General features: G+C 37.3%; 1 protein-coding gene across 1 annotated transcript in view; it reads left to right on the top strand.

Moving 5' to 3' along the window:
- Positions 1-18,452, top strand: part of LOC134678329 (discoidin domain-containing receptor 2-like) — an 84,587-nt gene that overhangs the window by 14,584 nt on the left and 51,551 nt on the right. The window contains exon 2 of the mRNA XM_063536861.1: positions 4,514-4,615. Within this exon, the coding sequence (XP_063392931.1) occupies positions 4,555-4,615 (61 nt within the window). The 5' untranslated portion in view covers positions 4,514-4,554. The remainder of the gene's footprint in view (positions 1-4,513; positions 4,616-18,452) is intronic.

The raw sequence follows: 18,452 nt of genomic DNA, 5'->3' as shown, positions 1-18,452 counted from the left end.
TTATAGAGTTTTCTAATAAAATTCGTTAAGAAGTTGTTGTGTAATAAAAATACCGGTGCCTTGATACTTTTGATTGAGATTCTAACTAACTAATTCGGGGAGTTGTGGCCTGGTACTTCAATATTAAATGAAATTATTAAGTGTTCCGCATTCAATTTAAACTGTCAGATTGTTATCTTATTAAAGACCCTTCCGTTAAAGTGATATTCAAAATTAAGAAAATCCATTATAAAACTGTATCTACGCTTATAAATGAAGTGCCAAGTTTAAACATTTAAGTTAGTCAAGTGATAAGTGTTATTTGTACACTATTCCAGTACTATTTTATCTAAGGAGGTTATACATACACGATACACGTGTCGCATCGTTGAGTGTTACCTCAGAACTTTACTAAACCGAACCTTGTGAAAAGGAAAATGTTTAGTCGAAAGTAAGTGTTGTACGTTGTTGTTTTCGCATGTTTATTGACTGCAATGCAAGCGTACTCTTATCCTAATTTTGCCTTCAATAAGTGTTCGGAATGGAGGTGTAGCTAGTCATAAAACTAGTAGGTGTAGGCGGGTTCATATTTTTTATTACAGTAGATTCCATTTCTAACTATGATCAAACGCTTTGAGATCGATAAAGGCACTAGAAAAGTAACATGTTTTTTTCATACTAAGTACAAAAAAAGTTGTACTTTCACATGCTGTTTTAAGCCCATCATTCCTATTAAAGTTTAGAATGATAACACTGTGTGAAATATTACTAAAGTCGAAAAACGGAAGTAACGGAAAGTTTTATTTTCGATATACATATTTTAAATTATTATTTTAATTATTAGTTCCAAACTTAAGCTAATATGAGTGATTAGCATGGGGAAACAACATATGATTTTTGTATGTTGATTAAGAAACCGAGAACCTAGATTAGTTAGCGCATTAGAAAAGTCAAAAACTCAATACAAAATGTTTTTCATACAAACACAGGTAACATGTTTGTCAACAAAACTTTTTCTAAATCCTGAGCTGGAATGCACTAATAAAGATAGTGGAGACTAACAATAATAGTTACGACTGTCGGCAACTCACGCTTGTACCTACACATCCCAAAAACAAAAGTTGGTGCTTATTGTTCCCGTAAGTTATTTTAGTTCATATTTTGTCTGTATAAAGCGGGTGAACTTTGTAGTTAGGTTATCATATGTTTATATTTCCTACCCTTGTGTATACACTACAAGTAGGCGCGTTTCAAACAAATATTATGATCTGCTATCAAGGAATATCACACCAAAAACATTATCAAAGTCGTGATGTTTCTTCTAGAAGTAACGATTTTTACGCAAGAGAAATCCGTGTTAGACAATGACACAAAGCTATAAAGATTTTTTGAATGACAGCCAGCAACCAAAGTAGCGGATCAGACTATGCGTCAAAAGCATCTGCCATCCTCTAATTTAACAAAATTATATAACCAGATAGGACTTTATACAAATGTAGAACAATTGGACTGTACTTTTGATTGCGAACAATAAATATATATACTCTATAGAAAAATATTCCAGTGTGGCAGACACTTTTGGCGCGTTGTTTTATCGGCTATTGACGCTGACAGTACAAAGTATAGTCCGTCGAAGTACGAGTACATGAAGTAAAGGCAAATACTATTTGTTTATTAATAAAGTTAGTATATACTATCACAATTCTACAGACTTGTATATATGCATATGCATTATACTTTTGTTTCATATTTAGTTTTATTAGTAGCAGAAGGCTTTGACGCTCGCTCACAGACGCGCCCTGAAGTGCAACAAACGATGACAGAGTGTATATTACCCAAGCCTTTTCGGGTAGAAGGTTCCCAGGGACCCGTTTTTCCTGTATCTATAAGCCTTTTCGACGCTCGCCCCGACTGCCCCGTGTCTCGAGCTTCTAACTAAAGTTGGCCAGTTTCATATTTAACTTGTCTCATTTCATGTTTCACCTTTATTACGTGTAATGATACATTTTCATTTATATAAGCTTCTTTGGGGGTCGTTAAAAAAAGTTATTTGGTTATTCAGGTTAACTAAAGTAAATGCCACTCTATATGTATATTATAAGTAGTATAATTTCGTGACATTTGACTGAAACCACTTTTTTCCATGTTTGCTGCGGGGTCCTTTAACATATGATTCGGACTTTCCATTTGCTTGTTCCGTTCTCTATAGGGTATTTTCCTACTAGTCAAATCAGTTACTTTTTTAGAACTGTCAAAACGATTTGCTAATATGGAATTTATATGAAACATTACATCGTGACGTCACGGTCAACTCACCTACTTTTTGTATTTCTATCCGATTTATTAAATACAACTTGTGCTGAAAAATAACTCCTATCTGTGTTTTTGTAATAATTATCTGGTGCTTTATTTCATACATGGTGTAAAATAATTTATTTTAAATACAGTGTAATACCCTATTGTGCAACTTTAATCTTAACATATAAATATACTTAAGTACCTAATTTTTTAAATGCTCGTAGATGTACATGAAACAGTTTTCACTTTTTTTATTTGTCGTTTCTTTTTTGAGACGTAGTATTGCTACAATATATGCAAATTGTTCTCAAATAAATATTTTTGAGAACATATATAAAATTAGGCTTTTTTCACTTTTATCGTAGATCGGCCTATAATAAATCTCGTATTTGTGTGTTTCTAACGGTACAGGCAATAAAAAAATGTAGGAGACATTGAATTAGTTCAGGATTCTCGGTTATCAAACAAACGAGTCATATGAGATCTTACCGTGTTGAATATTAGTATTTTATCTATCTTTACCAAAACATACTCCACGGGCGAATCACATTTATTAATATTAACACGTCGTGCATCTACGGAATAAGGTTTAAATTCCTATACAGCTTTAACGTTTACAGATACCTGTTCGAAATTCTATCTGGGATGTGTTCGATGCAGACTCCTCAATACTCCGATACATAATGGAACTAACCTTATCTCCGGAAGGTTGTGTGTGCGTTGGACGCCAGAGCTTTCAATTCGTCAATCTCTGCCGTTCGAGTTCACAAACTCTACTAAGATTTAATCAACACTGAAAAGCATATTATTGATCAGAAACAATAGATTTAGATAGACGCACCGCAAACACTCGAAATGTTATAAATCCAAGCGTATTGCCTGGGACCTAACTGTGACCTAACAAGAGCACTTCCAATTTAAACTCCACCTACTGAATAGTTTTAGGACGCGGAGAGCTTTGAATGGAATTCGAAGAGGTCCTCTGCACTTATTGGGGAAGCGGAGACTATTTCTCCCCTGTTTCCGTACCTTATTATGAACATTAGATACTTATTAATAGTTGTTGAAAAGAGCTGTCAAAAAATTCTCTGACATTTTAATCAATATTTTTTCAGACAATTAAATATGTAAAATTCTGAGTTGTACTCCTACTCATTCTTTCTAGCCATGATTTGGTTTAATTGCTCTACCTTATATAGTTCAGGAGAAGAACGACTTTGAAAAATGTGTCCATAAAATGACGTTTATGACATTATCTCGGGGACGGTTCAAGATAGGGGGCTGAAAGTTAAGGTGTTTCTATATTATAAGATAGCCAACAAATGACATTATAAAAATCCGATATTCGTCAGAGGGGCCACTTCTCCTTCCTTAGCCTGCTAGGCCCTTAGGCACAATTATTTATATTAACGTTATTATCTTTGCAGTTAGTACTTACATATATAATTAATTACTATTGATAAAGCTATGAAGGAGGACAATTGGGAAATATACATACAATGCTATTTCGGTCTGTTTTATGCGTAATCGTAACGGAGTCGCCCCTTTCATGCACATACACGTGAGATAATAACATATTATAGTTATTATACCTATTTCGACGGCATTTTCTCTTAAGCCAAGCATAATACATTTCACACTTGCCGCGTCACCTCAGTTTCTGCTGCTGACGGTTTCGTATAGACCCCAATCTCGTGTCCGACGTGAAATATTTAATGTACATCTAGCGATTTTTTCCGACCGCAACGGTGGTTACCTACTCTAGATTTAATTACTTTTGACCCGACTGCTGCTGAAGCGGGGGATATTTTCCAATGTAGATAGGTATACTAGGTATATTTATACCTAATACCCAAACTATGTCTACATACTTGTTTGGGACGCTCTTTAGGTTTAGCCATGATACCGGTTATAGGCATATTTCGATTATTGTTTTCAGAAACGTTTGTTTAATTGTACAAAATTGAAAGTCAAGTTTTGAAATACCGACAACTTTAGAAATTCATTAGAATGAAATTTCGGCAAAGATTCGAATCAGGACCCGGTACCGTGCCTGGTATATAGCTCGATCAAATATAGATTAAGACAGAACAAAATAAATATAGAAGTTTTGTGTTCTACATCTCACCGGCATAGCATTATATTTAAGTAACTTCGATCTAAGTTATCTTTTTAAGTTTTCTGCCAACTTACCTACCTAATCGACTCAGGAAATTTGTTTGTTTGTTTGTTCCAGACATGCGGCGTAGGTAGAGATGGTGAAGTGAGCGCGGCGAGATGGTGCCGTGTGTGGTAGCTGCCCTGCTTCTGGCCACGTCCGCGCGCGCCCTCGACATATGTGAGTGCATCTGGATATATATATATTTTAACGTGGGCGACCAATTTCCAATGTACCCAGTGTCCGCCTATATATAACGGGACAAAGTTAAAACCCTCCCGCTGAAACCCGAGCGGTCTGAACAATGAGTTTCTTGAAAACAATTTCATTTGTAACGGCCAAGCGTATTGCAACTGAATTTTTAATAGAACTTTATAAACCAACTGGTGTATACTTTTATTTGAAAATTTAATAAAGTTAGAACGTTACCGTACTATTTATCGACAATGGAACTTTATATTAGTTTAATTTGTTCACGGTAGTGCCTCGGCGTTTGACTTCGCGCACATAAACACGTCACTTAAATGCTATCGAAAATTGAAGTTAGTGGCCCGTCCCACTTCGATGTCTGTGCATGGGCCGCTTTAATATTTAATTAGAAACTTCCCGGTTCCCGCTCTTGTGCTGGAAAGTTATATACGAACACCAAATACTTTAAGAGCTACGTTGCGCCGTCATATTTCAATGGAACTTGTAATGGAAACTTCTCGAATCATTACTAATGCCGGCCCGGACACTTGGCGTGAATTGTGCGAGCTGCAATTCAATTGTTTTCAGGCAAGGATAGTGGTCCGTTTGATGAAACTTTAAGGCCTCTGTTTACTCTCTGAACTATGTCTCTGTTGTTCGTCACACGCAAACTTCGAAGCTTGCATTTCTCACCGATTGTGTATTTTTGTAATTATGATTGTCGTGGCTAGTTATGTAGTATTTCCGAGTGATGTTTAAGTTTTAAGTAATACCGTAATACCAAATACTGTTATACCATATCATTATACTGAATGTTTGAATCGTCTTAACCTTCATAATGATATAATTACAAAGGAATAAAAAATGATAAAATGAACGGAAGACGGAAGTATGTTTGCTGAGCACACACTCAGTTAATCACGGCTGTTGGCCTGTCAGGCATGAAATTAGTGTCACATTTAAAAGCTATAAAGCTTTTGACGGAGACATAAAAAAGCGGCCGTTATAACCCAACAGACTTTTTTCCCTATTGGAATGTGAGGCCTAGAGGCGCCGATGCCCATCGCCAGTACTGTTAACCCGTTGTCCGTCGTGTAGAACACAGTTTTGGCGTGTTACTCACCTATTCGCTTAGTATTCACTGGCGGCGCCCGCGCACGCGTGTTCCTACCCAGTTCACGTGCCCGACCGGTTGTGACAATAGCGAAACGCGTCACGGGCGGCGTTTAAACGCTCCGAAACGGAAGCAACTGGCCTGCCTAAAGTACAAACTAAAACACACTTCATTGACCACTTGTAGACTTTTGGTACTTGGTATAAGGGTTACGCATGCTCAGTTGGTTTTTTTACAAAATTCTCGGTACGCGTGACTTCGTCAAACTTCGATTCGTAGGAATTGTAGGTCTGCCGATTCCCTCTCTGTCTCTTATTAGCAGAGCTCGGCAGGGGTGAGCCATTTTGACGTCACTTATGTCAAGTGTAGATATTAATATAGATACATCTTAGAAAGAAATATTAAAATAAAACTTTATTAATTATAATTAAACTAAAATGACAATGCCTTATGTACAAACAAACTTTAATAGTAGCATATGGATGGATATACATATTATTTGAAGAGGTTTACTAAAAAAGCTTGCTATAAAATTCATTTGTTTTAATGGCGACGTAAAGATCGTAGCGGAAAGGGGACCTAAATAAAATAATTTCTTTAGTTATTAAATTACACCACATATACCATCGAATGACAAGGCATGTCCATGCTGTGCAAACTTTGAAAACAGCTCACCCCCGCCGAGCTCTGCTTATTAGTGAGATCTCATGTAGTAAAAATTTTGGCTGCCGGTGACTTGTAGAAAACAATGCCAAAATAAACCTTCAACTACTACAAAAAATCTCGTGCGATTGTATTACAAGTACTTATATTTAAAAAAATAGACAACACAACAGATCACAAGTGTCAAATAGAATATGCTAATTTCAGTTCAGATAAAAGATCAAAGATCCATGTCAGTATTATTAAATTTGACGCAGCCGTATTTATGATATATATGTATAATAAATAAATAAATATAAAATAAATAAATAACAATACAACGTTTCAAATTAAAAATGAGTAAGGGTATTGGAATCCATAGGTATTCCATTCCGTATTGAGGTCTGTAGCTTAATCTGCGATTACGCCAATCTTGTCGGACTAAAGTTATGTATATAGCTACTCTGTTGGTCGATTGACATTGAACTTCATCCCAATTTCTCAATCTCAGAAGGCGCTCCCAGGATAATATTTCAATCTAAATCTAAAAATAAGTAATCTCTGCGTAAGCGCTTATACAGAGTACCCAAGTTTCCGATTGATCGAGCAAAGAGAGTAGGTAATCCGTTTATGATTGCTTCCTTTGTTCCCTAATCGTTAGTTGACAACATGCCGCCATTACAGCTCATTACGACTGCTTACATTGCTCTGTTTGCTTCCCGATATATGCACCAGTTTAAATCTATACTAATAAGTACGAGTATATTATAAAAACAAATATTTGCTTTAGATTGAATTAACCAACATTGGTTCAATTAAGTGACATAGACTTGGACTAACGTAACTTGAAAACGACGAATCTGTAACCGTCCGCCGACACTATTGAATTCGTGAGATATTAAAATACATTTACCTACCTATGACTTACGAAGACAAAATGTATATCTGGCTCAATTTAATTTTATAGTAAAGCTAGAATAATAGACTTCCTTGTTATGATGCTCGCTTGAGCTAGCTAGCCATCGATCAGATATAGTAGAATCATATACACCATGTTTATGTGTAATAGAACCGATATTTGATTACGAAAGTTTCAGTTCGTACCAAGTTTTCAGATCGAAAGCATAAATTGAAACTAGAAATAACATTGAAACTGTAAATCTATTACTTCCAACTAAGCAAATATTGGACTCGACTCCATGGTTGCTGACATACAATATGCTCAATCGAGTTAATTCGAGCGTCTTTGAATTCAACATTTCCAGGCAATATGCAGTAACCGAAACATCTCGAAACCACAACTTGCCCGACCAATCAACCGGCACAACATTCCTCCAATCGATAATCGAATAAGTCACTACAAAATTAAACATAATTGCTCGAATTACAATTATACCCCAGCGGTCATTATCTGCCCTCGTGTCACATCATAAACCTATAATAACCTCTATTGTCACGGGTATAAAAGTCACGAATTTACGAAGCATTATGCTTTTCGTGAGCTCTTTGACCTGCTTTATCGATTTTTCAACATTCAACATGTAATTACCTACCACCCTATATTAACATTCACATCTGGACATCGAATAGTTTGAAAAGTAATTAAGGTTAAGCCACGTAGGTATGGCCGCTATCGCTGCCGAAATAATATGGCCGTACACATTTGTCATGAAAGCCACTGAGCCTGAAAAATGGAAAAGGGGAAAACAATATGCTAACGACTCCTTGTACAATGAAAGTAATTAAAATAATAGTTCCAACGGTATCACGCAAAGTGTTTTTTAGTTCGAGAAAAAAATTGGTTGGTTAACGTGTGTAATGAGAACGACCGCACCAGTGGTAGCTAGGTAACGTCGTCGTCCGCTCCGGCGATACCCTGAAATTTATACGTGGCAAAGCCAATATTGTAAGCGGTTTTAGTTGACACTCAATCGTTTTATGTAAAAAAGAATATGTATGCCTTTCGTGGATGGATATGAATGAGTAGCGAGTCGCCACCGCTGTTTATTATTCATTAGACGACTACATGTCACGCAAGAGTATAAGCACGCACAAGCTCTGAGCTTCTGAAACTTTCCCCACTCAACATTTATTTTTCGCTCACATAAATTACTTAAATGCTGCTTTACTCCAGTACGGTTTCCCTAATAAAGAATTAGGCTGTAAATTTGGCCGTAAAATAATTATATTTCAATCGCCGAGACGTCAGAAGCATGCGCACTCGCGAACCGCTGTTAGCGGAACGGTCGCGTAAACGGGGATCGTTTATTCGTCTTTATTAATATTCAAAACTGGCTTTATGACGTTTGCAATTTGTTTTCGAGCGCTGAGCAACAAGAGACTCTGCTTGAGTTAACGAGACACGCAACAAGCGAATTCTATTTGCATTTGACCTATAGACGATTGTCTTTTGTTCTTTTGAAGGGTACAAGGCAAAAGGGCCACAATGGAGTCTTCCTCGGCTAGAAAAATGAAGACATTTTGTCATTTTGTAATGCGACGGCGACCGGAAAATACTTCCAGCGTAGACAGTCTGAGAAGCCATTGTACGATAGTACGCTTGATTGATTACTTTACTTTAACAGTAACAAAACGATCAAGCACACTACTCGTTATATGGGAATATTCTATCCATCGACTACGTATGCAGTATGCACTAGTTTGGTCGATTCCGGCGTGCTCCGTGATGTTTATTGTGGCGCGCACGTCGTTAGCGGCGCATTGAATAGTAACCCACAACGAGCCTTTGAGCTATTATAAATATGTAATTCGCATAGGTACCCATTATGCCACTACGCCATTCTCAAGTTAAAACTACATAAAGAAACCCTCATTAAGAATGTAGTATCGCACGAACGCAAGAAAGGTGTTAGGGGGAGGGCACGCGTTCTCTCTTGTTGTTCGGGAGCACCGTTTGTGTTGTGATAGCGGCAGTGATAATTGTATGATATTTCACGCCGTATGCTCCCATTTGTATTTGTAATAGCTGCGTGCGGTTGTGCAACAGTTTTAAATTAAATTTTCGTCTATAGGCGTGCATCGCACCGTACTTGAATGGAATGATGGATCGCCATTGTACATTAAGGCCGGGTCAAATAACGAGCGTTCAGCGTGCTCGGCGCTCAAGTAATAAATTAACTTTTTATTACACTAAATTTAGCTTAGCATTCGTAGCGTTTGCAACAAAGTTTCGAGTTTTAACAGCTTTATACAACAATACCCAGATGCTTTCAATAAATACGTCGCGCTTAGAGCCCTTTGCGTTAAAGTTGTACATTATAAATAAATATGTACGATTCATATTATTTTGTACTTGTACTAGAATGCTGTAGCATACTCGTTTTGGTTTATTTAATCCTTAAAGCCACGGCGGCCGCGCGATTCCACCTGCGACCTTATAACAAGCTTTGTGGGTTCAAAGCAAGGCAAAGGCTCGTCGAAATAAGTAAACTATGCGGAAGCACCCCACAGGCACCGAGGTGCCTCTCTCTCCCCGCCTATCTCGCATCTCCCCTTGCGATTTGTTTACCGTGACGTGCTAAAAACGATTTTATTCATATTCCACTGACAGATGATTGTTCGTTCATCTATTTTTAAATATTGAAATATTGGCACCTTTAAAACTACACCATTGCAAGTTGTATTAGAAATTCATTCAATTTTGAGTCTTGTTACGACGCAGCTATGTTTATAATTGTAGATATTTAGTTGGTGACTTGAAACATGTATTCAAGTCTGATGTATCAGAAGTTGAAAGTAATAGGTATCATGCTTGTCCTAATTTGCGGGAGTGAAAGTTACTCTAGATCTCATAAGGAAACCGACACATCCTTTAGGGTCTATCTACCCTTATCTTGTTGCGGCGGTGTTATATTTCATGGATCATAATAAACGCGGGGTATTTCTCAAATGGGGCTGGGAACGACTATTTGTGTCCCTTGAGTACGTATGCTAAAAAATTGAAAGAAAATATGGTATTATAGGTACATGTTTATTCACGAAAGCTGACATGACACGAACACGAATGGAATGAACGAAAATTTTATTGTATGAGTGACACCTGTATCGGTATACAATCAGAGCCACGATTTTACCTATTCGTTAATGTGATACACACGTACATATTTTCATTCAGCCATTTATTCCATTCGTGACAGATCTTGTGAATCGACTGTACTTACATCGATTATTTTAGGTAGCGTACTAATATTATAATTATTGTCTGCCGAAAGAAGAAAATATATCTAAATACTCTAAACACATACATAAAGTAAAATTTTCTGCCTTGTTCTATTTAGTGACAAAAGTTTAGTTGGATAACCAGACTAACATAACATTGTAGCGTGGTTAGAGCGCTAATCATACTTTTATCACTGGCGGGGCGTTATACATTTCAGAAATAATTTGGCTTACTTTTTCAAATTGTCGCAAATTAGGTATGTCAGTGAGAATCGAATTTCATGAAAACCCCATCAGTTTAAGTTATAGATAATATTATTATTATGTCAGTGTTGCATACAGTCGTGAACACATTAGTTGTTCGCTACCGCTCATGTCTTGACGACGACATTCCTATCTGAGACAGTCAGAAGTTATCAAACCGTGGCAGCTAATTAAATGACACGACACAACGTACATATATTACCTACACATAACACATATGAGTGTAACGTTTGTTTGTCAGCGTACCTACCGCGCGGGAACCTTTCCCTAATTGACTAATAAGCCCTCGCGGGACGCACGGCCCTGTTGAGAAATTTGCGTGTCAACTTGTAGCTTACATTAATTTGCTTTGCATTACAATAACATCTTGTGCTTATGCGAATTTTATGCGAATTGCGCGGCGCTACGATACTGCATGCATTAACATTTAACAATGATCAACGGATGCCCTGATTCATAAATCTCCGACTATCTTATTTTAATTATTTGACATTCATAATCGATTAACTTTATATGTACATATAGTTAATTATACTTTGATATTTGTACTTCTTACAGACAATAACTATTCCAGATAACAGCAGCATGATAAGGTGTTTTGGATCACGTAGGACAATAAAAATGCTCCTTTGACTTTGACGTTAAATCATTATTGATTTGATCGATAAAAGTTTTGTTTTCTTTGCTAAAGGTAAGAAGTCATAAAGGAAGTAAATTTAACCAAAAGCTCTTGCAGTGGTGAAACGTGAGAATGGATTTACAAGTAATATTTTGCAATGGTCTCAAATGAACATAACTCGTTGAAAACATACGTAAAATACTCTGGACATGTTCCTTACCCGCGTCTGGATACTAAGCTGTATCCCTTGTCTTTTGAAGGAGTACTCCAGCACATCCGGCTTAACAAGCATGATATAAAGATTCAACATTTTCCGGTAGCGGCCGCTCTGAATTTTCCTAAATAACGAATGTGCTCGCCCGCTTTGCCTAGAATTCCCCGCAGAAACCTTTATTAATAAATTTATACGCACTGAGTGCCCGGGTCACTCGTATCTAAAATTAATATTTGAATCCAGTGGGCCTACAATCCAAAGGGTCGCCAAATAAGGGTAAGTAGGGTGAGGTACCGACGACTAAATACTAGTTTCGAGAAACTGGTTGTTATTTTATATGATGGCGCTTGATAATTGTAGGTAATTATATCTTATTGTAATGTAAAAGATATGCTTTGAATGCTGTACTTTTTCTGCTTCAACGGTCGGCTGGTCTTCTATAGAGTTATTTCAAGCACATGAAAAAAGCGACGCATTGTTTGCTTAACGTTTTAGGATTATCTTGTATTAACTGGTATAAATTATACCGGGATAATTGTACCCGATGCTTCTTGATATTTCTTGGAGGGTTTTTTCTACATAAATATGTCACTTCAAATTATCCGTCTCGTTCAATAACTAGCTCCGTCCCACGGTTTTTGCTTATCAAAACATTGCGTTTAGTTGACATGCAGGATGCAATTCATAGAAATCAGTTGGAACTTTACGCCGCGAAAGCTAGACAAACGCAAATAAAGAATACCTTTAGACAAAAAGGTATCGTGGATAATATTTATCTTACGTACCAACTTATATGTAGTTTTCTGACCGGTACGATCAGAATACAAATATTTGCGTATACGAGTAACCTGTAAATAAGCAAAGTAAATTTGCCAGGGCGTGCATGATTGCTTAACGATTGCTTATATGGCTTCTAGCCCGGAGGACCGCTGGTATAAATTGCAATCTACCTAATTGATACGATTTTCTCAGTGACATGCTTTCTGGCTTAAACTGATAAGAAGTAAATAACGCTTTAAAGTCGTGTGTCATTGTGAAGTTCCAAAGCAGATAGAACTTTTTTGCTGACAGCGGTGACTGTGCGCTCTACCCTACTTAATTAAATGAGCAAACATCGGGCTAGCTATGTAAATAAGTTCTGTCCCACGCATTTTAAGAAAGGATTGAAACTCCGTCTGCGAGCGAATGTATTTTGCAACGTATTTTCTCACGAATGCCTAGTTTCTCTTGGCTCAGCGAATTTTTGGTGGTGGTAAATATCTATGAAGTGAGTGTTGACAATTCTGATAAGTATTTACGTATTAATTATGATAAACCATATTTTCCGAGGTTAACTATACTGTCAGCTATACGTAGTCTCACATAAACAAAAATAGCATGTGTAATTTCAAATATCCTCATGTACATTTTGATCAGTACGACGTAAATTGTATGAAATAATTTGCTTGCAATGAATGTAACGATCCTCACATGATATCGGCTGATGAAACTTCCGTACTTATAATCATGTTTACGCATCCGCAAACAAACGTTAGAAAATTTCAATTTACACCGCTTCAGTGATCGCACCCTTGAAAAATCAATAGATATTTATCTGCTAACCCAAACAGTAACAGTGAACATTAATATCAATCCTCGCCGGGCGGCGGGCTGCACTCGAAATTTGAAAATACGGTCGCGTCGTCTCTTTCACTTAACTTTTCTGACGCTGGGGAGAGAGAGGAACGGCGCGGAGGACACGGTGTGAAGCCCCCAACACTCGCACACCTAAATCTTTACTTGTGTGTGTGTTGTTGACGCCCTAATCATAATTAATAATTAGCGTGCTCATTCGAGAACGCTAAATATGGACCCGTTTCGTTTCCGCTCGGAGATGTTAACCTCTTGCCCACATCTTTCTGCTTTTAGTCGGTAGGTGTACAACATTTTTGTAAGCTACAGTTAGACTTCCACTCGATCCGGCGTTGACTACGCCCCTAATACTTACCTATTACATTTTATTATTTGGCCCAATTAGTGGGCCAATAATACGTTGAATTTTAACAAATGTTTGCATTTGTGTATCAAAGCTAAACGAGTATCTATTATGAAGCGTTTTGTTTTTCCTTAAATGATTGTAACTACATTTTGTGAAAAGACGTGTAAGAAAAATATTTCTAAAAATTGTTTGTCAACGTATATTTGGGGCAGCCTGTATAGAATACATAAAGACAGGAATCACTATGAAAGTCTTGAAATTCTTGCCCACTCCCTATTAGGTACTTTGTTTTGATATTACATATTAAACATTTGGGAAAACACGACTCTATTTTTCAGTTAATTTTAGGTAAATAATTTTCGTTGGCGAATGTAACAATATGTGACGTTATCTATGAAAAGGGACGTTATTGTCGATGGCGCTTACGCCATTATTAACGATGCTCCGATATAAACACAATGCCGCGCGACGCTGCTGTGCAGCGTAAGCGCCATCGACAGTAAGGTCCCTTTTCATAGATAATGCCCCATATAACAATAAAAAACGGTTGACACATCCAACACCCGACACTGTCCAGCGACACCACAAATGCTGTAGTCATAAAGCGTCTAAAGTAAGTACACATTGCGTCAGGATTTTCCCACACCTTATATCACGCTGTTATGTCTAACATCATTACGCTATTAGCCCTTTTCCTCTTCAATACTAAAACTTAATAAGCACTAATGAACTGTCACATTTTGCACTCCTAGGTAACCTCGCGTAATTCTCTTGGGCACTTATACATTATACCATGTGTCATGACGCCCCAGGTCTCGCCATAACATTTACTAAGACCTCATTTCTAATACACTTACCTACAAACAGCATGCTATTATTCAGAGATGTTTCCTTACAAGATTTTGTTTTTAGGCAATCTTGTAGAAATTAAATATTCACGCTGATATACGGTTGAAGAAGCATTTTTATGTTCACATTTGTCTGCTTTCAAATTCTTCTTTATTACATTTTTATTTGAAATTTTGATTTCGGAGATTGCTCTTTGTTACTATTATTTTTATTCTTGTATGGAGAAAGACCAAAAATTAACAGTACCTAGTCACAAGGGTTATCGTTTCACTCACTCGGAACATCGTGCCCGACACACGTCACACACGTAAAACGAAAATTCATTGCTGAAAGAATTGCAGTACTAAATCTAAAATTTTCAGTTCTTCAGCAAACGTTAAAGGTTGGGTAACCACGAAGAGTAATATCCGATATCAGTTATAAAATTCAATCATTAACCGTCCAGTATAACTTTGCATTTAAAAAAGCCTAAAACTTGGCAGACCTAGTAGTACTTTTTAGATTGACAGTAGCCTTTCACGCTCTGAATACGCTAAAAAGGGCGCCCGTCCACCGACGAAACGGAGAAGGTTGAAAACGTACGACAATGCTAATTAAAATTGCGGCACGCGATTGACGTCCAGGAATGTTATTCCAGTAGCTTATTGAGCGCAAACTGAAACAAATAACACCACTATAAACAAGCTTTTAGAAACGTAAAATCGTTACGAGTCTCAAAGCCACACTTAAAATGGTTATCTAGAACGTTCGGCTTGCTTGCATTCGGGAAGCACCCTCTCTTTTCCCCCAATGCTGAGGTATAAGGGAGGAAAGAGCTCACTAATGGGTAAAAGCCAGACGGGATGGTAACACTGAATTATAAAGATGCCACTCACAGCAGTCACAGCTCGTATCGTCCAGTACGAAACAAAGCCCTTACTTTGCCAATACATGGCAGATAATCCGATTATATACAACCCAATGTCGATGATAGTTTGCCACCGAAACGGAACTTCACTACGCTATCCAAATTTTCATTTTCATAGCGTAGCCGTTGCGTAACGTTATTCAGATCGAGTCTTCGGTGGTTTCAATACTACAGAAATGTGATGACGACATTTCACTACATATATTAAAGTGCTAGTACGCCATATAAGTCAAGGCTCAAGCTCATGTCACATCATTTGGTACTGCGATCATAACACCCAGAAACAACAAGTAATGTTTTCTTGCTTATAATGAAACATGAAGATGCACCATATTCACGAAATATTTCAAGAAATATTTGGCTATTCGTTATGCTGGATAACGACCGTGAATCGATAATCTTAGCTAAACAAAACAGTTCGTTTCAGATACTATATTTACTATCACAGTAGTATACTTTGTTTATATAATAAATAAAGCTTGCAAGTGTCGTGCATTATTAATAGAGATGCAACGGATAGTTGTTTGGCTGGATACCGGATACCGGATATTCGGCCTGACCTTCGGCGGAATATCCAGTATCCGGCCGCCGAATATTCGGCCAGCGGAACTATACCTACATTTCGATTTTTCAGGTGCGCAGTCTGCAGGTTTGACCTGTTTCCTAGTAAACGTTCGCGCGGACTCATTTCTAGGTTCGAAATGACTGCACGTGCAAGTCAGTGGAATGATTTTTTTTTAAATAATAAACAAGTACGATTACGACCGTATCTGTTTCTTAAATCCAATTTTTTTACTCCGAAATCAAGCAATTTTACTATCCGGTATCCGGTCGGATAGTAGGTCACTATCCGGTATCCGGCCGGATAGTAAAATATTGGCCGGATAGGCCGGGTACCGGATAGTAACCTGATATCCGGTGCATCTCTAATTATTAATTACGAGCTTTTGGCCGCGACTTCATCTGCGTGGATTTAGTAACAGTAGCTAAAGTATAGGTATAGCACCCGGACAATGCTAATAGCAAACATTCAATTAGCGCATTGCTTACTTCAATTATTAAGGCTATTCATTAACTCTTTCAATTCCGGCCCCCTTTGCACTTTCTTCAGGGATGATTTTCGACATAAAAACTATCCTATGTCCTTCCCCGGGACTCAAACTATCTCTATAGCAAATTTCTACTAAATCGGATCAGCGACGTGAAGAGGTAATAGACAGACAGACACACTTTCGCCTTTATAATATTATATATATTATTATATTAAGTATGGATTATTGTCACCAAAAATACTGAATCATTATCATGCTTGCTTGTCGATTATTTGAATAGTTTCATATCTAATTTCCCCGAAATTCAAGTTGAATATTCAGATGGCTGGCGGCTTTACCCGCTTCGTACCGTTCGAATCAAAGCATAGTTTCCTTTGCCACTGGTTTTACTTGAAAGCTTGTTGTCTACCTATACCTACGGTAACATTGCTAAAATTGCGAAAAGCGACTTGTGTTCCATATAGTGCATACCTACTCTAGTTTATTGGGTGGGCACGGATTTTGATGCAGTAGACCGATGCCACTGGTAGAGTGGTAGCACTTTAATACATCTGTGTATTACAGCAATACCAAGGCGGCAAAAATATATATGTATTACTAAACGAAAATACTTTCTATTACAAAGTAACCGCGGGCAGTCCGTAGCTGAAAAGATGTCCAGAGAAAGAATAAATACTAGAGAAATAAAGAAAAGGAATCGTTTTATACTATTTCATGCGAGTAGTACTGAAATATATATAAAAATATACTAATGTGCTTTCTTTTATCAGTTATGTAAAACCTAGTAATGTGTTTTGATATAACATTCAATTATATTCAAACACTATATTTACACTTATTATGATATTAATAAATATTAAAATTGAACCATGTGCTTTCTTAAACCTAGGCACTCGTAGCTATAATAATGCTATGTCAGCAGCAGAAGCGGTACCCTCTATAACTAGAATGTGTTGTCTTAAGAGCCAACAAGAGTGGTCATTTCTCCATACAAACCTACTCGACTGTTTCCTCCGTAAAGTAGCGCTCAGATAATTTTAGACAACTCGCCCGTTTAACTACTTCTGCTGGTGACGGAATACTCCTCAGAAACGTGTCTTCTTTTGTTCTTTAACTTTGGTAGATTTAAAATATATCACTACTTATGACTATCACCCGTCGAGGGCACCCTTTGTTACTAAATGCAAGGATGGTATACATATAATTAAATATCATGTTTATTTGAATAATTACTTAAAGCAGCAGGGTCATGCAAGCACGTAAAGCATGTCGATTAATTTGACAGTCCAGGGTATCGCTATACATATGTAGGGGTCAGCGACATATAGTCCCGAGCTCCCGTGCGTCCCATCGCGTTAATGATTTACGGTCTTACCTAAGTACATGAGCTGCGCTGAAATGTCATCAAAGTTCCCGTGCCCCGGGTAAATTGTTTATGGAATAGGGTGAACTCGGACAATTCTGTGGTACCATGCCTGTGTGTCTTAAGAGCATCTGTGCCTGTCCGGCATCGAGTTTACCTTTCGTTACGAAAAGTAAAACTAAGAGTTAATTTGGAACATATCGTAAATGTCGTTAAGTGTTTTTGTTGGTCTCGACTTTTTGTTTGGAATTAATTTTCTTTAGCAATAATTTTTGTTGACAATTTCTAATATAAAACATGTCTTTGTGAAAGAAGTAGAAGTGCAAACCCTGCTCAAAATAATTGTATTTTTTAATTAGATATTGTGAATCTAGCAAAACAAATTACATTACAAAAACAGCCTTCAAAAGTCTTACTGGATATCCATAACAATCCTGTCCAAATGCGGCTGATCTGAATTGTGTATAAAATAATAGGACTGTTTCGACGACCGATCTGGCCTAGTGGGTAGTGACCCTGCCTGTGAAGCCGATGGTCCTGGGTTCGAATCCTGGTTAGGGAATTTATTTGTGTGATGAACACGAATATTTGTTCCTGTGTCATGGGTGTTTATTTATTTCTGCCTACACTTTCTACCACGAATTGCA

This window comes from Cydia fagiglandana, chromosome Z (genome assembly GCF_963556715.1).
Source record: "Cydia fagiglandana chromosome Z, ilCydFagi1.1, whole genome shotgun sequence".
NCBI lineage: Eukaryota > Metazoa > Arthropoda > Insecta > Lepidoptera > Tortricidae > Cydia > Cydia fagiglandana.
Note: the sequence above shows the minus strand (reverse complement) of the source record. Positions and strands in the feature narration are given on the sequence as shown.